Source organism: Nymphalis io, chromosome 17 (assembly GCF_905147045.1).
Source record: "Nymphalis io chromosome 17, ilAglIoxx1.1, whole genome shotgun sequence".
In the NCBI taxonomy this organism is placed as follows: domain Eukaryota; kingdom Metazoa; phylum Arthropoda; class Insecta; order Lepidoptera; family Nymphalidae; genus Nymphalis; species Nymphalis io.
Window position 1 is genome coordinate 3,907,968 of NC_065904.1, and position 25,123 is coordinate 3,933,090.

Consider the following 25,123-nt stretch of genomic DNA (forward strand, 5'->3'; position numbering starts at 1 on the left):
AAGTTAATGTTAACCTTTTGGATATAAAGTCATACTGTTTATAACAATCAGCAAATAAATATTATATAAATAGAAAAAACAAAAGAATGTTTCCGCCCGGGATCGAACCGGGGACCTTGTGCGTGTGAAGCACACGTGATAACCGCTACACTACGGAAACTTGTAGTAGTAAATCGAATTTTTGAAACATAAGCCTCTCTTATTAAAATAATAGATAAAAATAAAAAGAATTTGACAGGTGTAATTTATAACTGTTATTTCATCTGACACGGTGAGATTCCAACCGCTCTAATCGTGGAGAGTTGACCAAAATAATCAAAAAAGCCGATACATCGCTTCCGACCAGCCAGTTTCGCGGCTACTTCGCCCGCGGATAGTCGCGGACACGTCACCGTGACACATTATTGTCGGTGTTCAGTTGGATTATATTCCCTTAGATATCGGGGGCTGCACAAAAATCTTCCACCATGGATCCCGAAGCATTCTTAGACCTGGCCAACCAGGTCATAAAACTCAAAATGTACCCATATTTTGACATAGCGCATTCTTTGCTCTGCGCTTTAGCGGTGCGGGAAGATTTAGGAGCTGGTAAGCAAAATAATAAAATATATTTCAAATAAATCCCGCCAAATTTACTTATTCAACCCAATTACTGTCCTAAGTACAATTTTAATTTCATGTACACAATTTGTCTCTAATTATATCACTAAAATTAAGCCACCTATTGAATTTATAAATAGACTTGTTCCTTTCATTTGAAGACAAACCGCACTTATGGGCTGCCGACGGTATAGAATATAGATATTAACTTTACGAGGAAAATATATTTTGATTATATAATCATCTGCTAATTATATTATCTAGTAATTTCTGGAACCGAAATATAATTCTAAATTTATTATCTTGATATGAGGCGAACATACTAATATTATGATCAAAATATTACGTACTATCTTACACTGACGTGGGCGATAATGATTGCAGATTATCATCGGCGAATTTTAAACGTACAATATATCCATTTAGTAGAATTGGAGAGGTTATGTTTTAGCATTTTGTTTACGATAAGAACCCTTCACACTTTTTCTGGTATGGACGATAAGGGAATTTATATGTTTGAAGGAAGCGGGAATAGATGGCGCTTGTAAATCAAAAATAGGTCATCGGCTCATAATAGTCAGTATTATATATAATATGTTATGTTGACAAGCTGGGTGCTTCAGAATCGAGTTTGTAGTTAAAGAAAAAGAAAATAAGAAACTCTTGGGCTCGTCCGGGATTTGAACCCGGGACCTCTCGCACCCGAAGCGAGAATCATACCCCTAGACCAACGAGCCATATTATTTTATAGTGAAATTAAAAAACAATTTATTGAAACGTTAATAGGAAAACATGGTATTGTTTTTTTTTTTTGCTGAAGTTAAAAGTGTCAACAAGACACACAAATAGTATTTAGGTTGGACAATGTTGCCAACGAACCCGATTTAGCATTTTTAAAGAGCATGTCTCAAGCCCTACGAAAGGTTTTGGGTCCTTACCTATACTTTTAGTTCGTATCCGAGTTCCAAGCTAATTTCGAAATATAAATACATATAATATTTACCTAAGGATTTTCCCTTTTTTTCATTTAATATTTTGTGTCCATAAAATGATTATAATTCATCTCGTGCTATACGGCGAAGGAAAACATCGTGAGGAAACCTGCATATGTCTAATTTCACTGAAATTCTGCCACATGTGTATTCCACCAACCCGCATTGGAGCAGCGTGGTGGAATAAGCTCGATACCTTCTCCTCAAAAAGGGAGAGGAGGCCTTAGCCCAGCAGTAGGAAATTCACAGGCTGTTTCTTTACTTTATCCATAAAAAAAAACTAAACGACACTTGCTGTGAATATTAAAGGGGCGAACTCTAAAGATATCGTACTTTAAAAGTTGTTCACTCTAGCCTGGCTTGAGTGTTTTACAACACGCCAACAGCATAAACCAACAGCATAAATATTCAAAAAACCACTAGACTCTAGCTGACGCGGATTTAAGCTCGCGATAAAATCATTCTTGGATAAAATCAACGCGTGCTATTTATATGCTGTCACTTCTAAAAAGGTTTTTCTTACACATAATATAAAATTAAGATAAAATAAGCAATAAAATTACAAGTCAATGTTACAAAAAAAAAGAATGAACGAATATTATATTACTTGAAACCGCGTAACCAAGTAGAGATGAATTACTCGATGCATGTTACTCATATATACTGTTTCTTTAAATTCGATTATCTCATCAGGATCTAACGGTTCGATTTCATTATTTATTGCATTAGCTTAACCATTTATTGAGAACTAGTTTCCGCCCGTGTCTCAGGGGGGAGATACCCTGTAACCTTTTCTATACCCCTGACAACGTGTATGCAAAATATCATGATGATTGGTTGAGTAGTTAAGACGTGAAAGCGTAACAAATAAACACAGAAACAAACTCGCTTTTGCATTTATAATGTTAGAAAGGATTTATAGACTAAGTACTTACATAACAATACGGTCCCACCCATGAGGACAAATCTGTAACGCTTAACGCGGATGCGACCAATCTCAAGCACTGTAGCCATCTGCATGAGATATTGTACAATTATGTGAGCTCCCTCCCTCCCGGCGAATATAAAAAAAGAGCTAAATTGATGTGATTATTTTACGACATGATGTTAAATTTTTTGGATACAAATAACGGTTTCATCTTAAATATATTATAACGATTACAGGTGCACAGGCTTTTTCCCGCAAACATCCGTTGTCATGCTGGTTGTCCACTATGCTCGTGATCTTCGCGGGCGGCATGGTGGCCAACGGTCTGCTTGGGGAGCCTATCCTTGCGCCGCTCAAGAATACGCCGCAACTAGTGATAGGAACTATAACCTGGTAAGTTGGCATTTTTCTTTTCTTTTTTTTTTATATATTCGCCGGGAGGGCAAATGACTCTACTCCACCTGATGGTAAGTGGTAGTAGAGTCCAAACGCGACGACGGCCAGTACAGACGGGAAAAACATTCTGCACTAGCCGCCTTCGCCTTGCCGGCCCGCAAGATGCCTCTTCACGCCTCGTTTGAAGGAACCCGGGTTGTAAGAGGAAGGGAACACGTGAGCTGGTAAGGAATTCCATTTTTTGGAAGTGCGACAAAGAAAGGAGTTGCCAAATTTCTTTGTTCGCGATGGAATTGATGTCACAGTTATTAGTCACAGTTATTAGTTATTAGTCTTTGTATTAATATTAGCGAATACCGGCTGGTGAGGCCTTATGCAACTCCTACTACATATTATTTACTTCTTGAGAAGTTGTTGCTGGCGCGTTGACATTGTATGGAAGCACCCGTATGTAAGTGCGTAGGTAACCTTCTTTTACGCCAGCATGAGCTAGCCTATTTGCTTGTATGTGTCTCCCTAAAGTAAATTAAAAAAAGAGGAGAACTTAGCACAGTAGTGGGACATTTAAAGGCTGTTATTTAAATCATTTTTAATTTTTGAATTAACATTACGGTATAAGACTCAGTGAAAATTTTTATAATCATAATAAAATAAAGACAGACACAATTCCTAATACTATTTAGGAATAGTTTGTTGTCAAACCTACTTTGTACGTTAAGGAACTACTTTGTAGTTGCCTTATAGCACAGGTTAACTCAATAACATAAAAGGGCTCCCCAGTTGAATATATTGTAACCTAAGTTTAACTTTAAAAAGCAACACTTATAAAAACTGCTTGAAAGTAGATGAATAAGTATGGAGCAGCTGCTTTCGACATTAAAGTACATTTATGTAGTCTGTATTGCTAAGTTCATAAGATTCGATTATTAATAATCATAAATCATATGTCAAAACTGAATAAAATAAGTTTTTAATTTTAATATGCTCTCAGTTTTTAAGAAAATATTTTATAAATTCCTACCGGAGTGTGGGTTAACCCACAAATTATATTTATGTTTGTATAAAATGCGAATTAAGTGGTAATCTATTTATTTTTTATTGAACAATTTCAAATTTTTATTTAAAAAATATAATAAGCTAGTTAAATTTCATATTTCATTTTGAATATATTTGTTACGAACAATAAATTATCTATTTTATTTATGGAGAATCGTTGCTAATGGTAAAAAAGACGATTTACGGGCTCGTCCGGGATTTGAACCCGGGACCTCTCGCACCCGAAGCGAGAATCATACCCCTAGACCAACGAGCCATGTATTACATACGTGTAAGTATCCACCGCGTTAGAATAGAAAAAATGACTTTCGTATACTTTTTTAAATATCCTGAGCCTACTGAATTCATTTATTCATATAGGACAATTAATTCAATTATTTACTTATACAGTACAATTAAAACATAATTTTAAAAATATTATCTGATGATTTAATTAATTAGGTATACAATAATGTAAAAATCATATCTGGAATTGCGTTCGAAATGCACAAATCGGAATGTAAACATCCTAAGCGTCATTACGCCGTTCTAAAAATATTATACTCACGCTCCTGTGCTTTTATATTCATGCTTTAAAAGATCTATAAAAATATTACAGTATATAATATTTGTTTTAGTACAATAATAATAAAAAGAATGAATAAAATATTTACAAATACATACTGGCACATTAAAGTGAATAAAAACATTTAATTAGAATAGTATTGAAGTAGGTTGCAAAAATTACTTGTTTACTTTTATATGTTTTATTGTTCTTAATATATCGAAAATACTTCTCATATATCTATATTATTCAGCTAGATAAAAAGTAGATTTGGAATGAGCTAAAGCCAAGTTCTTCTATTCGTTTTAATTAAGTAATATATATGTCTCTTTATTATGTTACATCATTCACTATCGCCCTTTGTTGAGTTTGTTTGTTTATAACGCATTCTCGTCTTAACTACTCATCCGATTATCGTGACAATTTGCGTACACTTTGACGGGTGTAAAGTTAAGGACATAGGGTACCTAACACCTCCCTCGCCCCCTCCCCGCATATGCGGGCGATTTCGCGGAGGAATCTAGCGCAAGTTTATAAATTTAGAAAATTATTTCTTACAGGTATGTGGTGTTTTACATGCCCTTCGACGTCGGCTACAAAGTGGCCAAATTTCTCCCTGTAAAGGTGGCTGCTTCAGCCATGAAGGAAATATATCGAGCGAAAAAAGTATATGACGGTGTCAGTCATGCTGCTAAGCTGTATCCTAATGCGTATATTATAATGGTTATTGTTGGTAAGTTGATTTATTAATTATTTAAACCTTAGATAATAGGAAAAGTAATAATTTTATAAATTTTGCTATAAGTATCATAAAAAGAAAAGTAAAAAGCAGTTTTTCAAATGTTTTTCATCCAGTTTTGTGAATCATATAATAATAAAAACATTATTTTTTTAGGTACATTGAAAGGAAATGGTGCTGGATTTACGAAGCTAGTTGAACGACTCATACGCGGGGCGTGGACTCCTACCGCTATGGAAACAATGCAACCTAGCTTGTAAGTTAAAATTTAACTAGTTGTTAAAAACTATAGAATTTATAAGTAAATGTAGTAAGATAAGCAAGCAAATAGCAAGAGAAATAAACGTCTTCTCGTTATGTACTATTGTACATTCGATTTACATTTAAATCATCTATCTTTATTATTAAGTAACTCTATTTTAATAATAGCTTGTGCTTCAACGCTCTAAATGTTTAGCGAACCATTACAAACGCCGTTGTCTATATTACGTGATTATTACTTTTATCTCTTGTTTGTTGATCAATTCGTATTATCTTCAACTCAACTAGACTATTCATATTCAAAACACGAACCAATTTAACAAATATTGTTATAATGTAATGTGTAAAACGTGACTGCAACGAGTATTTCATGCTATGTTTAATGTTAAAGTCGTTTAAATATGAAAGTATTTTAAATTTAGTATTTTACTTATATTTGAATTTGTTTTTCAGCTACACAAAGGCTTCTCTGGTGGCTTCCGTGATATTTGTACTTGACAAAAAGACCGATTTAATATCTGCGCCACATGCGCTGGTCTACTTTGGCATCGTGATCTTTTTCGTATATTTCAAGGTAACTATTTGCTACTTGTAACTCCATTGAAGCAATGACATCTGCAATATATTTAGTATATTATCTTAGAACTATTTTTATGCATAGAAAAAACTAACAGTATTGTCAAATTATACAATGAGTGGAATTTCTTATCTTTTCGTAAGATTAATAGATGGGTTATTCCATTTATCATTGACTTATTTTTTTAAAGACCTACTAGCAATGTCTTTGCTTATATTCTATAAAATTATAAGGTGTTTAAGCTTTCTTTATGTTAATGCTAAGACCAATCCCTTCTATTGGTCTGAATGTTTATGCCTTTGAATAATTTTCATGATAAACAAAATCCACGAATGCAATTAATTTTAACGATTACACGATATTTATTTAATTACGTTTGCAATTTTCAGTTGTCTTCCATTCTGTTGGGTATACACGATCCTTTCGTGCCATTTGAAAATCTATTCTGTGCATTATTCATGGGTGGTATTTGGGACTCGCTTGCTAAGCTGCTAGGCAAAGGGCAGCCTAAGGAAGAGACGAAGGATGCCAAAAAAACTAATTAAACGTAAGAAATTTTATAATTATTGTTGTTAATTTTTTCTATAACAATATGAATGTAATTTGTTAAGTGGTATTTAATTAGTCCATACACATAATTTGAAAATAGATAATTTTGCTATTCCTTTATTATTATTACAGTCATTTGTTACTCAACAAACTGTGATTACATGGAAAGTTTTAAGTGAGTTTATAAAAACTCTCTTAATGAATAATCATTTCGATGTTCTTTCTTCGAATTTTTACTTTGCCATTTCGTATCTTTGCCGCTCGCGCCACCATACTGATAACGTGGCGCCCATAAACGGTTCTTTTGATAATATATATTTCCTTTCAGACTCATTTTACGATTAATTCTGTTACGTTATATAAAAAAAAAAAAACAAAAGAAAACGCTAATTTAATTTTTATTTACAAAATTCTTTTTTTTTTCAGGTTATCAGTGATCAACTGACACCGACAATACAAGCTGCGACGTTATCTTTTAGTACATCAAATAATTAAGAAAGTAAAATGAAAAAAAAATAAAAAAAATTGCAAAACCCCATAAATCTTAAAAAAATGGCACAACGACCAAAGTTCGGATTTTATTATTTTTAAGTTTGACTAGTCATAACTTTAAGTTTTTATGTGCATGACGGTGAATTGTTTCTAAGTATAATTGTGTGCGTTTTATATGTTCCCAATATAGTATACGGTTACTATTTGAAATCAATACTTTTAGTAACTTGTATTAATTTCCTAAGAAAAGTCATTCAATAAGCTATTTCCTGTTTAATTACAGTGTTTCCTATTTATACCAATGATGATTTTTAAAATTGACATACGAATTATTCGTTAATTGTATTACCAAATGCGTATTATCTTAATGTTTTTTTGGTAAAAAATATTTGCACATGTTTCATTTCCTTAAAAGTATTGTGGTTTGAAAGTGTGTTTTTTAAAACATTCGAGCGTTGTAATTACTATTATTTAAGTTAATTTATCCGAAACGACTTGCGACTTTCCGACTTCCTTAATTATATAAATAACAATATAATAATTTTAAAACGTCATGAAAACACTGGCTGAATCGCATGGGTGCTAGCGATGAAGACCACTGGTTTCTTGAATCGATTTTTAATTTAGTTGATTTGTATGAATTAAAATATATAATTCAATACCTACTTAATCTGGTTTTAAATTTACTTATGTGAAGGAAGGAATAAAAAGATATTTTTTAAGAATGTTTTCTTTACGTGATCATTTTATTAAAATGAATATTTTTATTTTGCTTACATTAAAAACTTTTTGAAAGTTTTGCGAGGTAATAAATTGATAGCCTTGGTTTAAGTGGTTAATTTTTTTTTTAAACTATTCTGTTAAATGAATGTTAAATGAAAATAAAAAAGCCGAGATGGCCCAGTGGTAAGAACGCGTGAATCTTAACCGATGATCGTGGGTTCAAACCCCGGCAAGCACCACTGAATTTTCATGTGCTTAATTTGTGATTATAATTCATCTCGTGCTTTACGGTGAAGGAAAACATCGTGAGGAAACCTGCATGTATCTAATTTCACTGAAATTCTGCCACATGTGTATTCCACAAACCCGCATTGGAGCAGCGTGGTGGAATAAGCTCCAAACCTTCTCCTCAAAATGAGGAGAGGAGGCCTTTAGCCCAGCAGTGGGACATTCACAGGCTGTTTCGGTTTCGGAAATGAATGAAACTCCTTATCAGAAAAGATACTAGAAGTGTGCCTCGGAGTATACCATATATATGCTATATAATAAATACCCATATGTATCTTTATTTATATAGATAATTAATATTATACTTATTAAACATCATTTTAATCATGATATTCTTCTAATCCAGATTTTTTTTATATATACAATTGGAAGGCGGACGAGCATATGGGCCACTTGATGGTAAGTGGTCACCAACGCCCATAAACATTAGCATTGTAAGAAATGTTAACTATCGCTTACATCACCAATGCGCCACCAACCTTGGGAACTAAGATGTTATGTCGCTTGTGCCTTACAGGCACACACATTTACACTGGCTCACTCACCCTTCAAACCTGAACACAACAATACCAAGTACTGCTGTTTTGCTGTAGAATATCTGATGAGTGGGTGGTACTTACCCAGACGAGCTTGCACAAAGCTCTACCACCAGTAAGATATTTTGTAATCAGCCTCATCCTCGCTTTCATATATTAATACTTAAATTATTTATGTTAATGATTTGACGAGCCGGTTGGCGTAGTTGGTAGATACTTGCCTTTCACGTCGGAGATTGTGGGTTCGATTCCCACCCAGGACAGACATTTGTGTGCATGAACATGTCTGTTTGTCCTGAGTCTGGGTGTAATTATCTATATAAGTATGTATTTACAAAAGAAAAGTAGTATATGTAGTATATCAGTTGTCTGGTTTTCATAGCACAAGCTCTGTACAAGCTTAATTTGGGATCAGATGGCCGTGTGTGAAAAATGTCCCAGAATATTATTATAATTCGCTCTAATATTGTATCGAATACCTCGTCCCCACTCTGAAATATATTTTTCCTCTTCATTAGTATTTTTTTTATAGAATAGAAAGGCGGACGAGCATATGGGCCACCTGATGGTAAGTGGTCACCAAACGCCTTTAGACATTGGCATTGTAAGAAATGTCAACCATCGCTTACATAGCCAATGCGCCACCAACCTTGAGAACTAAGATTTTATGTCCCTTGTGCCTGTAATTACACTGGCTCATATGTATGTGTGTAAGCAAACATTTATCTATCCTCTACAGTTATGGTATTACAATTTTCCTTATTTAATTTAGTCATTATAGCATTATGACTTTTTTTTGGCGACGTAAGTTTTTAAATTCCTGTATATACTATTACAAATGCAAAAACGTCTCCAAGCTTATTTAATAAAATAAGTAAATTAACAAAATTGATACTGTCATTTCGCGGTCCAAGGATCGTCTCCGTACTGTAAACTATTGCGATTATATATTGCTTGTTTATTGATAGATTTCTTATGCCATATCGGGACAGAAGTAAAGAACATTATGAAGACCAAAGCTTGAGTGATTACTTTATTTTACACAATTAGAACTTGAAGCGCAGTGGTCTTCCATACGTAATTCATGTGAAAACAAGATGACATTTATTGGTAGGATAATATAGACCTAATATTATAATAAGTAAAATAAATAAATAAAATAGGAAAAGACAAAATAGTTCCAAAAAATATTTTTCTCCTGTTTGTTCATATCAAGCGATTTTAACTTTTTTATTTGATAAATATTTAGTGTTGCCTATAAGTAAAATTAAATAAAAAAAAAATAGTAATTATAGTAAGAAAAAAAATTAACAACACATGCAAATTCATACAGTTATGTTTTTCTTACGTTTTCAATAATGAATATGATATAAGCAATAGTGCGAGTTTCAATCGAAATTATTCTTATATCAAGGTTATGCAGATGTACAGAGGACAGAACAGTGACCTATAAGCTCTATAACAAGAATAACAAGTTCGAGCATTTTGTAATGAACTTGCTTATTGCTAACGTAAGATACCATAATAAAGGCCTAGTCGTAAAATTAATCCCTGGTAAACTTGTTTTTACAATAAAATAAATAGACAAACTTTTTTTTTAATAAATTACTAAATGCATTTTTGATATTCATGGTGAAGATTTGTTTGCTCAATAGGAAGATTTGTTTCTAATATTGACTATTAAAAAAAAAACATATTTAAAAAATCTTTATGGTGTTGTCATTAAATTGCTGAAGGCTTATTAAAAACCTCAAATAGTTATAAAAATATTTAAACTAATTTACAAGCTCAATGCTTTCGATTATTTATAATTTAAAACCTCTAGTGTCGTACGTTTTGATTTGGCGCTTGGCTAGCCCTTTGCGTCCAATGAGGGACGAATTACGGTATTCTAGAGTCTCGTGTGGTTACCGGAGGGGAGAGGTCACTGTCAGACGGAGCCTGCGGCCGACATTAACACCAATGCTATATGATTTTGCATAATTTTATTACTTTCCGAATCGGTGGATTTTTTATCATACGTCGAAATAGCGGTATCTATTTATTAGCTATTTTTTGCGTTGAAAAAAAAAGTTCATGTAAGGATAAATTGTAAATAAATATTTTTATTTAATATACCTATTAACTTTATACGATAGTCAACTAGTTAGTGATTACCTCCAATGATCTATATTAAAATGAAATAACAATTATTAAAACATTGTATAATATTTACCCACTAAGTAAAACCCGATATGTGTACCCTAATGATAACTTCATTAATTAAATATTTGAGGTATTTGAGGTGAGGTTCTTGATCGGTGTGACTGTGTTCATCAGATTGCAATACATTATAGTGACGTGCCTTCGTTGCGGGCGACCGGACACGCGACAGTCGACACGACAGTAGTCAGATGCGCGCGCGCATTGGAGCGATCTGACGCTCGTTCTTAGTCAGAATTTATTATATTTATTTATTTTCTATAATCGTTTTAGTGTCAGTGTACCAACGCTTCGTTAATGGGATACGAAATTAGAGAAACGGTAAGTATTATTTAGATAACGGTTCTATGAAAGTGAATGTACGGCTTAGTGAAAACAGTTATAGTTGTTGAGTGATAGACGCATGTGAACTCGTCTTGTCTCTTTTTTTTAATGATGATCTTATAAATATCCAATATAAAAATTAACATTTATAAATTTCATATAATTCAGTTAGTATTTAATTACAATTATTTTAAATATCATTATAATATATATTTTTAAATATACATTTAAATATTACGGAATTTTATCAATCTTTTTTTTTTCATCTTTACAAACAGGACTGACCGGAAAAAAAACTTCTTAATTGTCCGAGCATGTAGGATTCTACATAAAAATGATATTGATCGAGATGGTAAAATAATGATTCATATATACATTCGTCATTCGACCATGTCTTCCAATAACCTATTAAAGTGTTCTTTTTCTCCGTAAATCATGAAAGATAAATAACGATTCTAAGTTAAGTTGCACATAATCAAGGGTTACTGAACTCCTGTTATACCCTGCAGCGCAGGATGTTGTAAAAGGAAAATAAGTTGTAAAAAAATATCGTATCTAATAAGAAAGCATAAAAGATAGACATCATAAATGTTAAATTATATTTAAAATATTTTACGATTGATACATTATTCATTGATATTCGTTTCACTAGTAAATTAAATTATAATACAGTAGCTAAAGACATCGTTGTTAGTACTTAATAAAAACATAATTTTATTTAAAAAGCGAATTATATGTTGCATATTTACTGGAATACAAATAACTTTGTTTAAAAATATCATATCAAAATGGCTATATATTTTTTAAGTGGTAACTTTATCTGCGGTACAATAACACATTACATTTATATATAAAGAAACGAAGTATTTTTTATCATTATTTTAGTCAAATCGCGAATAATATCATTAAAATAATCTTGTTTGATTTCGATTAAGCTAGTAAGTATTAATTAACTATTGCAATTCTGAAAAATATATTAATCTAAGTTATGAACGAGATAATAAAATCTCTGATCGGCGGATTGTAGAAATTCAAAGCGAGTACGACTTGATAAAGATTGATTTGATTTTTTTAATATCAACTAACACTATTATAATTTTAGGCATATATGTAGATGATAGATTAAAACTATAAAACATAGGTCCGAACCGAACACGCTACTATTAAGATAAGCTCTATCCAATAGGATACCATTGGTAAATAAATAAGTTATTACTATTAAGGAAGCCGAGATGGCCCTGTGGAAAGAACGCGTGAATCTTAACCGATGATCGTGGGTTCAAACCCGGGCAAGCACCACTGAATTTTCATGTGCTTAATTTGTGATTATAATTCATCTCGTGCTTTACGGTGAAGGAAAACATCGTGAGGAAACCTGCATGTGTCTAATTTCACTGAAGTTCTGCCACATGTGAATTCTACCAACCCGCATTGGAGCAGCGTGGTGGAATAAGCTCCAAACCTTCTCCTCAAAAAGAGGAGAGGAGGCCTTTAGCCCAGCAGTGGGACATTCACAGGCTGTTACGGTTACGGTTACGGTATTAAGGATTCGTCCTAAAATTTCTTTAGTATTATCCTTTAATCTACTATATTTATAAATGAATATTGCATATATTTATATACTTTAATTTGCATTTGTATATATTATTTAAGATAAAAAATATATATAATAAAACTGATTCATTCTTATTTACTATAATTTAATTATATGAAGTTAGCGTTGACAACCCTAATCGGACGCGTGATTTGTTTTTTTTTTATTCTTTGAAAACATGTGTATTTAATTATCGGCAATGGGAAATGTCTGATGATATCACCGAATGGCTAAAGGCTTACTGTTAAACGTTTAACCATTTAACCATAATATAATTAGACATGCCTGTTATTATAATATGATCTTGTATTAAAATATATGCAACAACATTTTAATGTGCACAGTGGTTTTTCCATATTTCTCTTTTGCTTGAATATTTAAAAAAAAGTCATTGTGTTTAAAATATATATATATTACAAAATACATTCGTACTTTTACTGTTTTTATTTAAAATATTGTTGAAAAATATTTTCATGTTTTTACCTCAACGTACTTTACCTTGAATAAAAATAGTCTTGTAGAATATTTTTTAATTTAGTTTAATATTTTTTCATTAATATACTTTACAAATACATAAGCCATAAACACTTGTTACAAAAATAAAGTCTCAGAAAAATTTCAACACATTCATAATTTAGTTAGTATCATATTTAAATAAATACTTAATACTCAGGGAAGGAAGCTAATGTTTTTGTATTTACTATGTCTCAACGGATAGACAACAAAACCAAGTCAAATTGTGCAACTGCCATTTCGCAAGATAACTCCTTGATGATCACTTAGCGCAGTCGGTGTTAGCCTTACGAAAATTATTTCATTATAACAGCAAAACCCTTTAAACTTCTTTTTCTCTCTTCATAACCTACACTTCCTAACAATTCGGTCATCGGCGTCGTAACAAAATGCGGGTATTTTATACTTTTAAAATATAGAACGAATTTATCTGTGAAAATAGAAATGCATTTTTAACAATGTATTTTAAAAATTAATAACATTTATCCGTCATCCGTCCTGGATTAATCGTTGCGTTCATTTAATAATAGATAAGTTACCAATAATTAAAAAAAATCGATTTAAGTATAGCGATATTCAAAACAATGTAGCTTAGAAACGTACTGTACCTATGTATATGAGATATCCAGCGGAAAAGCTTAAATTATTCAAGTTTTTCTTTTAAAAAATATGAAATAAAATCAGTCAGTTTTAGTAGGTACCTATGTAACATAAACTGCAAGACTGAGCGTCTGAGCTCATTTACTCATCAAAAATTTTAAACACTGAAGGATCTTGGAAGAAAAAACGTGACTGACGTTACCTTCACATCTCAATTAACATACAAGGCAATTAAAAAGCTTTATATTTCAAGTTTCTTTAAGAATTAAGTCGAGGGTTCAAATATAGCTGTAAGCATTAGCGTAAAGCTGTTTCTGACATTTTTAACCTTAAGATTCAGAGACAATGAATTACTTCGGTTGCGTGGTTTTACGAAATATGTATAAGGTACAATAACATGCTCCAATATACTCCTTCAATTACTCTATATTGAAAATTTCATATTGAACATTATTAACGAGTTATTAATTACATAATACATCTAACTATATAAATACGTACAGCGACAAAAACTAATAAATATATTTGTAATCATTATTGTTTATAGAATTCGATACAAACATTTAACATAGGTACGTTAGGTTTTCCTTACCTCATTATTAAAGCGTAATAAACTCTATAGAAGGAAGCGCTTCCTTGTTCTTGTAATTTCCTCTTTATACTCCATAGCGCCATAAAGAACGTGACTTCTAAGATGCAGTCAGGGTCAAACAAAGTCGAATTTAATGGCACATTGTTTAAAACCGCAACACAACAACAACATTTATGACTGATCTATAGTAAAATATGTCTACTACTACAATCGTCATTTTACTCTTATTGATAATATAAATTAAATTGTCGAAGTATTAAATTATCAAGTTTCGTGAAATTATTATTTTTGTTTGTTGTAACACTGTTTTTGTTCAACAAACATAGGAGAATCAAAATCAAAATATTTTTTATTCAAATAGACTTTTACAAGTGTTTATGAATCGTTAAGCGCTACCACCGTTTCGGAATGTGGATTCCACCGAGAAGAACCGACAAGAAACTCAGTAGTTACTCTTTTTATTACAAAAACACAAATTTGTATTAATTACATTCACTTAGTTCCTGGACGAGATCCAATAATTATTTAATTTTCGTCACACGTATATTCAGTAACAGAGTAATAGGCTTTACTAATAAGATTATTTTTTCTAACTAATTGAAGTCCGCTTTGTGGCAACTCAAGTGTAGACTGCGGATTTTTTTTAAAATGCGTATATCTAGCCCTAAAAACGATTGATTAACTTTATTAAGACATAACCTTGGAATGATTATTTTATTTATTTTATTTCTAGTATTAAATTTATGTATATCACTTTTCTTTGTGTAATGATTAATATTTTTACCTATATACTATTTGCATAAATATACGGCGATGCAACTGTCATAATACCAATATTCCTAAACGCATCTCTGAGGGAAGCTCTAGCTCTAATTATAAATAGTCCGTATGGCCCTTTTTTGGATATTGAAAATCGATTCAATGTCAGCCGCTTTACCCCAAAGAAGGATGTCGTAAGACATAATACTGTGGAAATAACCGAAATAAACGATCCTGGCAGTTTTAATATCTGTCAATTGCCTAAACTTCCTTATAGCCTAAACTGCGGAGCTGTGCCTACCTGCTAGAGAAGACAAATGGGGACTCCACTGGAGCTTTGAGTTTAAGATTATACTCAAGAATCTGGTGGAGTTAACAATTTCAAGATCAATATTATTCATTTTTAAAAGCAACCAATATTTTTTTACATTTGGCATTGTAAATATTACGTACTAAGTTTACAATACATTAAGCTAAATTAATTACATTAATTTAATTACATTAAGCTAATATTGAACTTCATTCCATGTAGGTATTTTTTTAATTATTAAAAACGTATTCTTTTTGATGCAGACTGAATTAGAATAAAAGAACAATTAAAATGCCGAGATTTAAGACGATTATGGTCACGGGTGGTGCCGGTTATATTGGCAGCCATTGTGTGGTGGATCTCTTGGAAGCGGGCTACGAAGTTGTTGCTATAGATAATTTTGCAAATGCTGTGGGCGATGAAGAAGGTTCTCCGGCTCTCAAACGAGCCGAAGAGATAGCGGGCAAGAAAATAACGTTTTACGAAGCTGATTTACTAGACAAACCGCAAATCAACGATATTTTTGATAAGGTAAAAATGCATTGACACTATGTTTTGCAATACACGACTTAAGCTACATTAATTAAAATATCCAAATACATAGTTATCCTTATTTACTGGTGGTATGGCTTTGAGCAAGCTCGTCTGGGTAGATACCACCTACTCATCAGATATTCTACCGAAAAACACCAGTACTTGATATTGTTGTGTTCCGGTTTGAAGGGTGAATGAGCCAGTGTAATTACAGACACAAGGGACATAAAATTTTCCTTCCCAAGGTTGTTGGCCCATAACACATGGCACATGTTAGCGATGATTGACATTTCTTACAATGCCAATATCTAAAGGGGTTGGTGACAACTTACCATCAGGTGGCCCATATGCTTGTCCGCCTTCCTAGTCTAATATATATATATTTATATATATAATCATTTTATATGTCACCACGAATTTTTTTTCGCAATATAAATACATACAAAACTGTTTAATCCTACTTCTTAAAATGACTGGATTACTTGAAGACTTTTTTTTAAGTTAGTATCAATCCAAGATTTGATCGATTCGAATTCGATTGGTCTGTTTTTTCGATCTTACTTGCACAGATGTCAAGTTAAATTTAAATTCGTCTTGAGGATATTTTCGATATATTTGCGTCGAGATATAACCATGGGCTTTGTCAGCGATTTCCATATCAATAAATTTTCAATCACCAAATTGGACACCGTTACTTTTTTATAATACTGTAATACCATATAGATAATGTCTTTCATTCGACTTTATTTTAGCATGATGTGGACTGTGTCATCCACTTTGCAGCCTTAAAGGCGGTCGGTGAATCTATGCAACAACCTCTTCTATACTACCAAAACAACTTACTTGGTATGCTCAATTTATTAGAGGTAAGGAAGGCACCAGCATGTTTCCTTTATTATTAACTTTTTTTTTGTTATTGTTTCTAAACTTAATCTTTATCAATTTGATAAAACTTTCAATGATAACCTCGTTATATACTGGCTATTGTTTACAAGATTAAAAAAAACGATAAATTTTCCTCATTGGAACGCACAGACAAACACTTAACACGCACTTGCAAATCACATTAATAATAAGGTTCGATTAAATTTTAAATATTTGCTTATTCGTTTTATTAATTAAAAAATCAAATACCTTATCCATTAAAAAAGTCGTATTTATAGGTTTGATTTAACCTATCAAATTTATATAACCCTGATAATATGACATTTTCAAAGTTTATGATTGAAATGTATATAATTTATAAGAAATTATAATATCCTTGTAGAGGGAACGGATTCCTTTCGTTTTGAACTTTTGCTTGTTACACGCAAAAGCCATCGCCATCCATTAAGGCTACTAACATTTCTTCAATTATTTTTTAAGCAACTAAACTTACCAATTTATCGGAATGTTTGTAGGTAATGCGCTCACATAACTGCTATCAAATAGTGTTTTCTTCATCTTGCACGGTGTATGGCGAGCCGGAACATCTACCCATCACTGAAACTCATCCTACCGGCAGCATCACAAACGTATACGGAAGAACTAAGTACTTTATTGAGGAAATGCTTAAAGATTTAAGCGCCGCTGATGAGGTAAGTTATGAAACATTCAATACATTGAATGATCTATCTTGGATCCTAAATTCTAATGAATTGCCTAAACACTCTTAAAAAATATTGACACTAGTGGTCATACAGCTATGACCAAGGTTGTCACACCGATTTCAAACACAACTGTATGTTTATATAATACATATATTCTCGAAAAAAACATTATATATATACCTAATATTTAAGGTTATTTGGTAGAATCCAAAAACAACAATTAATCTTTATCGTACACCACATATATAACAATTACAATACACATAAACGAGGGTAGATGTACAAAAACAAACTAATAACCAAGAGAGCGATGTTTTAGAATTAAGAGAACCTTAAGACTCGACATAGAAGTAGCAGCATTTAAAACAATACACAAATAATATTGAATAAATGTATATTATATTAACAATATTATCAATATAAAAATATACTTAATGACATGTTTAAAATATATTGGTACATTAACTAGCTGAGCACCTGTTGAATCTTCTATCTTAATATAAAACAACTAGGCCAAGTGTGTCGCTCCGACCGTCCGACATAATCGCTATCTCGCAAAAAATATCTTTCACAACCGGTCTGACTAGCCTAATTATGCGCCTACTATTTAAACATTAATTTCGATGAAGTTCAAGGATCTTCGTTGTTCCGTCTTTCCAAATCAATAACGAACCATATTAAGATTGAGGAAATGTTTTTTTATTATACATACTTACCTATCCCAATAAAAATATGAGATAGGGCGTCATCTTTCTTATATATATTTGTTTTCTAAACATTTAACAGCATACGAACAATACACAAACATATTAAATGTTTGTGTATTGTTTTGTTTAAATCGATATTACATATAAGAGGCATAGCACGAAAATAGGTTTTGCTTGTGACACGGAGGCATTTTCAATTCATGGTTAAAATGAAAAAAATACTGTCATAACGGTGAACATAACTTTGTTATGAACGCTACAAAGTTTTAAAAATGGAAATAATATAATTAATTTTTATAAGGTCTTATAAAATAGATTTTTTACAACAATAATGCAAAATGTTGAAAATTTTTGTAAGTTATAAAGAAAACGCAACATAATGTATTCATCCTATTAATTTTAAAAATATCTGTTTACAGAAATGGAACATAATATCACTCCGCTATTTTAACCCTGTGGGCGCGCACCCCTCGGGGCTAATTGGAGAAGACCCCACCAAGGAGTTCACTAATCTTATGCCTTTCATGGCTCAAGTGGCGCTTGGCAAAAAACCCGTGCTCACGATATTCGGCAATGATTATAATACACCTGATGGAACAGGTAAAGTTGACAGCTTAGACCTTGAGGTTTTCCCGAAGAAATTAAACTTTCTGTTACACCCCTACTTTACATGGGATAACGCTGAGTAACTAACTCACATTGCAGTGTCAGCGTTATTATTTTGAGGCATAGAAGTAAGGCTCGGCAGGAGTCAGTCTCTTAACTCGCACGCGACGGTTGCCTAACAATTTATTATTATTATTATATATAATTATTTTAAGTCTATTTTCATAATTAATATATACTAATAAGTTTATAATCACTATTTTATGTTTTAAACCTATTACTTTACATACAATACATATACGTACGTACGTTAGGGGATAATTAGTTAAACAATGTATACAAACATTTTTACAACATTCTTTAACTAATCACCGCCTTTTCTTTCTAATGTCAAATCTATGAACACAGAACGAGATAAATAAGTGTTTAAGCGACAGTTTTAAAAAAAATGTAATAAGTATATCGATATAATTTTTAAACAGGTATTCGTGATTACATCCACGTTATGGATCTGGCGAATGGTCACGTTGCTGCTCTGAACTTACTCAGTGAAAATCATGTGAGACTCAAGGTCAGTTATGCACAAAAACTTTCCAAACAATGAAAACCTCTTTTTTATTGGAGGTTCGAATTATGACGTAAGAATAATGTTTTGTCTTTTTAGGTATACAATCTAGGTACAGGCAAAGGTGTATCGGTTAAAGAGCTGGTAGAAGTATTCGAACGTGTTACAAGCACCAAGATACCGATTAAGTACGTGGCCAGGAGATTGGGTGATATTACAGCTATGTGGGCGGACCCCACTCTCGCTAAGGAAGAATTGGGATGGACAACGAAGCGCTCTGTTGAAGAGATGTGTTAGTATTTTTTGTATGAAAATGCGACAATACCAAAAGCATATCAGAATTCTAGAAAGATCTTTCATAATACCTACTTAATTTAGTACAGTCCCTAACTTACTCAATTTTTTTACGACAGTATAATATAGTAAATAGAAAATATTTATTTTATAATGAAGGAAGAGTTATTGATCATTGCAATTTTTTAAGTTTATACATAAATAAAATACAGCGTCCACTGTAATTAATTAATTAACATGTCGTTGACAAATAAAAATCATAAATGTACGTTTCTCTTCATAGGTACCGATTTTTGGAGATGGCAAACCATCAACCCTGATGGATACCCGAAGAAAAATAAAACAACAGTCATTGTTGTTAACGGAAAAAGTTAGCACGCCGACTTCAATTACAATAATCTATTACTTACGCGTAGCTATATATTAATAAATAAGATTCTTATTTAACATGTATTTTTTGTTAATGCTAGAATTCCCAAATGTAAATCGTCTATATAAAAAAAAAATTACGTAAAAAGTAAATTAAGTTAACTTTTTACATCGTTTATTAAAAACAAATATTAAAAGATTGTTTTATAAGGGTTTTGGGTTTTGTTACAGAATCTTAACAATAATAATCTATTTTATGTTTCATTTCAACAACTTGCTTTCTTACATTTTAGATTTAAAAAAAAAAAACAAGTCATTTGTTTCTTATGTATTTATTAAATTTCTTCATACAATGATATATGTTGCCATTTTAAAGGTTCGAAGCCAACACTAGTTGTGTTCGGAAGTAAATACCGTGCGAACAGCTCTAATACCTTCACATCTTTGACTGCAATGCAGGACCTTAATAAGTCTGGAATATATTTAATAAAAAACTATTCAAACATAATAATTCGTTAGCAATATTAAATAGTTTTTTCTAAATGGACTTGATGGCAAAGTGTGAACGCATTGCTGGCCCACTCGTTACTCATTGGTCTAGTAGCTAGCATGTAAGGTTACTAATATCGATATCCTTGGTTCGAACTGCAGGTCGGGCCTGATAATTATTTTTTTTTTTGTAAAGAAATTCTCAGTAGCCCGATTCGGTTTGGAATGATTCTGCGTGCTATCGGATTATAAGAGTGAATAAAGATTGCATATGTATTAGAACACACATATGCTCTATAATATATCGGCAGTCTTGGTCGAAATCGGTTGGAGGTATGTCATATCATCAACATGCCACCAACCTAGACAATAGGAGATTTAGATATATTTTTTAATATACATATAAGTATATTACCCTTTAAAAAGCATGATCCTTCAAAAATGTCTATAACATACTATAATATTCAAGTGTATGTTAAATAGAGGAAAAAGTAGAAGTATCTTTGGCAAACTAAAGCATGGGTACATATGTACGGCAGCATAGCAAAGTTAACTTTTTCAGGATGCACCTTCTTGATATAACAGATCGTTGTACGCTCTTGCGGTGTTCTCTTTTTGCTATACTGGTTACATTCTTAAATATAGTTCGCGTAGTAGACCTACTAATAGATAGTTTAGTATTCTTTGTCAATTGTTGCCATTATTGTAGTAACACTGATTGATTACCCTCAATGTCAAGTTTGACACTAAATTTATATACCTTTATTAAAGTCATATCATCACAAAGGTTTACAAGATTCCAATTTGCTTCAGCATTACTCGAAATGTGTCTACAGATCATTATGATAAAGCTGCTTTCTAATTCATTTGAACATTACATTAATTCATGTTAACGTTAGGCCTCGAAAGGAGACCTTGGCGATGACCATCTGTGGTTAAAGTTCTACTTAGCTTTTTCTTTGCTTGGGCCAGCGTGAATTAAATTAGAAGATGATTAAACTATTGTGTTTACCAATCTTTATTCTTATTAATATTTTTTCAAACAGAAGTACTTTCGGGGTCCCATTAACGTTTTACCATTTATTAGTTTTATTACTGTGTATAATATCAGCAATATAGTATACACTTAGTTACCGCCGCATGTGTTAGGTACCATATGTCTTTTTCTGTACCCATAACAACGTGGCAAAATTTTATGATGATTCGTTGAGTAGTTGAGACGTGAAGACAAACAAACAAAGCCACTTTTACGTTTACAATATTGGTAATGATAACACGCACCAAAATTCAGGGAATGCTAAGGATGGCAGATCGGGCAGTTTGGAGCGACTTATGGTGTCATGACATTTCGACGAGAGAAAAAAAGAATAATAATAATGATAGTGATATTCAAATGAGTTTATCTTTTAGAAAACATAAGCTAAATATGAAAGTTAGTAAATGATTAAGGTAGTTTAATATTTTATATGATTTTCAAATATATTACAAATCTAAAAGTGTACCCGACACTTTTAGATTCTCTATATTTATTGTAGTACCCTTAATTAATTTACAATACATTAGATAGTCTAAAAAAAAATTAAACTAATATGATTTATATATATGTTATATATGGCATACCAAGTGTTAATAATAAAATATTTACTTACCTAATAAAGGCGGTTTATGTGAATGCAAGGCACTAGGCACACTAGCCAATAATAAATCACATGGTATATTTTTAACATCTCCAATTTTGCCTATCATCACTCTTTCATAGGGTTGCTTCTTACAGCCAGCACTAAAGTCGCACAGAGGTGCCAAATCTATATTTAATTTCAACCAATACCATGTTGTTACATACTCGACACCCCATTCCGGGAATATTATATTTTTGACAGCATTAATATTACTTAGTGCATTAGTACACCAGACAGCTATTAAACAATTTTTAGAAAGTAGATCTTTAAGTGGGATTGATGCTACGTCGTCATTGTACATCATTGAATAACTAAAAATTAATAATTTATATAAAACATTTAATTTTAATTGGTTTTTCTTATATTAATACTGTATTTACTTATTTAATATTAGAGAGATAATATTTTATAATGAATTAAGATGTAAAGTTTGATAAATAGGCATTTTACTCAACACACAATTATATAAATAATAAAAAAGTGAGGAGATAGTTTTTGTTGATTTCCAAGCGTGATATGTAAAAATTTAGATGTATATCAAGTGCCTTAACCTATTTGAATAATTCTTTTTTTTATTTGATTCGCAGATCTTGGGTTCAAAACAAAATGGGTTTGAATTGGTTTGAATAAAACGGGTTGTGTGGAGTTTTTCTGTCAAGGAATTCTCACTCAGTTCTGGAGTCCTGACTAGCACTAGACCTGATTCCATTTTAGTTGAGTCAGATTGCCTATCAAATTAAAAAAAATGAGAGAGGAGTGTTGACTTACATATTTTAGTCAATTATATCAAAAATATATGTACAATAAAAATTATTTAACTATAATAGAATAGTAAAATATTTTTGTTACCTTATAATTTACAAACCTCAACTTATCATTAGCACCTTTCAACCTTCTAATATATTTGTTCCACCAAGGAGGATCAGCTATTACTATGTCATATTTGTTAGACTTCAACTTCTGGCATTGTTCTTTTACACATCCACAAAAAAACCTTTAAAAAAAGCGCTATCATAGATAAAAAAAAAATAAAGCATATAAATGTTTATAACTTAATTTTATAAGCTAGCTTAGATAATTTGACACAAATTAAAAAGTATTTCTTGTTCTATTCCACAATGTAATGCTTTTTTAGCTATTTTATCAATATTGCTTAATTTATTCTTGCAATAAAATTAACTAATATAAATATTTATATACCTTGAGTTTGGTGGGATGAGAAAATAGTCATCTTTAACTTTACAATGCAATGGACCATCAGAATTATTCCCACCGCTCAATCCTTTATGATCAAAGGCAGTACACTCAAAATATTTCCTCGATAGGTCCCTGACAAGTGATGTGTCTAATAAGTCATACTTATTACTTATATTTTGCTTAATTTCTATTGGAATTTTTTCATAAAGATCTTTGTACATTTGTTTAATTAGAGATGCCTAAAAAACATTACTATTTTCAAATTCGATATGCACATGATAAAATTAAATATATATATATAATTTTAAACTCTGTATAATAGATTTTATATTGACTGATATTTTAAAAACTAATAAAAAAGAAAAATTACTATAAATTAATTATTAAAATTGAATATTGCACTTAAATAAAGTTACTTATTGTCTTTAGGTTTGAACTGTTCAAAACAGAAGACAATACTTTCTTGATTTCTTTGTCAAACATATACTATATTTATTTAATCGCTTCTATTTATTTATCTTGGTTAAGACTCGATAAATATATAATTGTAAATTTCAGTGTAAAATATTTTATTCAACCTGTTCCTGTAAATATATAACTCAGCTACTTACTTCTTCAATTATTTGACTACATTCTCGTGGTCTCTTTTTAGTCCCATTTTCTTTACTATTTTTAATTGAAAACAATTTTCCTCTTAATGTATAATTTGACGATTTCTCTTGGTCATTGGTTATGCCTTTATAAATTCCAGAAATAAAATTTCTATGATCAATTAAAACTAAGTTGTTTTCTTTAAATAATATACTCATGTCTCATTCGAAATTAGACACTTAATACTAATGACTAGTGAGTATAGAATAATTCACTTGTTTTCATTTTTATTATAATAATGTTTCATTTATTTAAATTTTTACAGAGCCTTTGCTAGAGCTTGTTTACTTTTTTTGTATATACTTATATCATTTATTTATTTGTATTCTACTTTAGTTGTATATTAATTAAACATTTTATACCAATGTGAATTTGTGATATCTTAATTCTTTACATAATCTATTTTTTCCTTTTTCTGGCATGTTTTTTCTTAATCTTAATGAATTATTAGGTACCTTAATGACAGTTAACATATAAATTAACAGTCAGTGATGCCAACTCCTACAGAATATTCCCCCTAAGACCAACTTCAAATTACCTTAAATATCGATTAAAAACCCCTAAATTTTTTGTTTTACACTCGGTTTGAGAGGTAATTTTAAATACAAATTAAAAATACATTCATCACAAAGGTTTACAAGATTCCAAGTTGCTTCAGCATTACTCGAAATGTGTCTGCAGATCATTATGATAAAGCTGCTTTCTAATTCATTTGAACATTACATTAATCATGTTAACGTTAGGCCTCGAAAGGAGACCTTGGCGATGACCATCTGTGGTTAAAGTTCTACTTAGCTTTTTCTTTGCTTGGGCCAGCGTGAATTAAATTAGAAGATGATTAACCTCTTGTGTTTACCAATCTTTATTC

At 31.4% G+C, this 25,123-nt stretch overlaps 3 protein-coding genes and 3 non-coding genes across 7 annotated transcripts; 2 read left to right on the plus strand and 4 right to left on the minus strand.

Annotated features, from left to right (window-relative positions):
- Nucleotides 1–87: 87 nt before the first annotated feature.
- Trnav-cac (transfer RNA valine (anticodon CAC)) lies at nucleotides 88–160 on the minus strand. Its single transcript has one exon. It is a non-coding gene; the product is annotated as a tRNA-Val (tRNA).
- A 137-nt stretch (nucleotides 161–297) lies between these two features.
- On the plus strand, nucleotides 298–7,859 carry LOC126774763 (trimeric intracellular cation channel type 1B.1). 2 transcript variants are annotated; one of them, XM_050496305.1, is made up of 7 exons: nucleotides 298–588; nucleotides 2,757–2,913; nucleotides 5,077–5,249; nucleotides 5,412–5,511; nucleotides 5,970–6,090; nucleotides 6,483–6,664; nucleotides 7,077–7,859. In XM_050496305.1, exons 1-6 carry the CDS (start codon nucleotides 468–470, stop codon nucleotides 6,636–6,638), a joined length of 828 nt encoding a protein of 275 aa, XP_050352262.1. In that variant the 5' UTR covers nucleotides 298–467; the 3' UTR covers nucleotides 6,639–6,664; nucleotides 7,077–7,859. The 2 variants fall into 2 exon arrangements, with proteins under 2 accessions (XP_050352262.1, XP_050352261.1); XM_050496304.1 differs by having other exon boundaries at nucleotides 6,483–6,640; nucleotides 7,069–7,859.
- On the minus strand, nucleotides 1,266–1,337 carry Trnap-cgg (transfer RNA proline (anticodon CGG)). Its single transcript has one exon. It is a non-coding gene; the product is annotated as a tRNA-Pro (tRNA).
- Trnap-cgg (transfer RNA proline (anticodon CGG)) lies at nucleotides 4,157–4,228 on the minus strand. Its single transcript has one exon. It is a non-coding gene; the product is annotated as a tRNA-Pro (tRNA).
- A 3,170-nt stretch (nucleotides 7,860–11,029) lies between the features above and the next one.
- Nucleotides 11,030–20,317, plus strand: LOC126774758 (UDP-glucose 4-epimerase-like). Its single transcript, XM_050496294.1, has 8 exons — nucleotides 11,030–11,204; nucleotides 15,839–16,106; nucleotides 16,862–16,975; nucleotides 17,510–17,686; nucleotides 18,825–19,005; nucleotides 19,494–19,582; nucleotides 19,676–19,868; nucleotides 20,154–20,317. The coding sequence occupies exons 2-8, from the start codon at nucleotides 15,867–15,869 to the stop codon at nucleotides 20,243–20,245; spliced, it is 1,086 nt and encodes a 361-aa protein (XP_050352251.1). The 5' UTR covers nucleotides 11,030–11,204; nucleotides 15,839–15,866; the 3' UTR covers nucleotides 20,246–20,317.
- Nucleotides 20,318–20,555: 238 nt separating this feature from the next.
- Nucleotides 20,556–24,603, minus strand: LOC126775152 (DNA N6-methyl methyltransferase). The gene is made up of 5 exons (XM_050496941.1): nucleotides 24,216–24,603; nucleotides 23,608–23,843; nucleotides 23,273–23,401; nucleotides 22,378–22,718; nucleotides 20,556–20,711 (listed from the first exon to the last, which is right to left on the minus strand). Exons 1-5 carry the CDS (start codon nucleotides 24,411–24,413, stop codon nucleotides 20,575–20,577), a joined length of 1,041 nt encoding a protein of 346 aa, XP_050352898.1. The 5' UTR covers nucleotides 24,414–24,603; the 3' UTR covers nucleotides 20,556–20,574.
- Nucleotides 24,604–25,123: the final 520 nt, after the last annotated feature.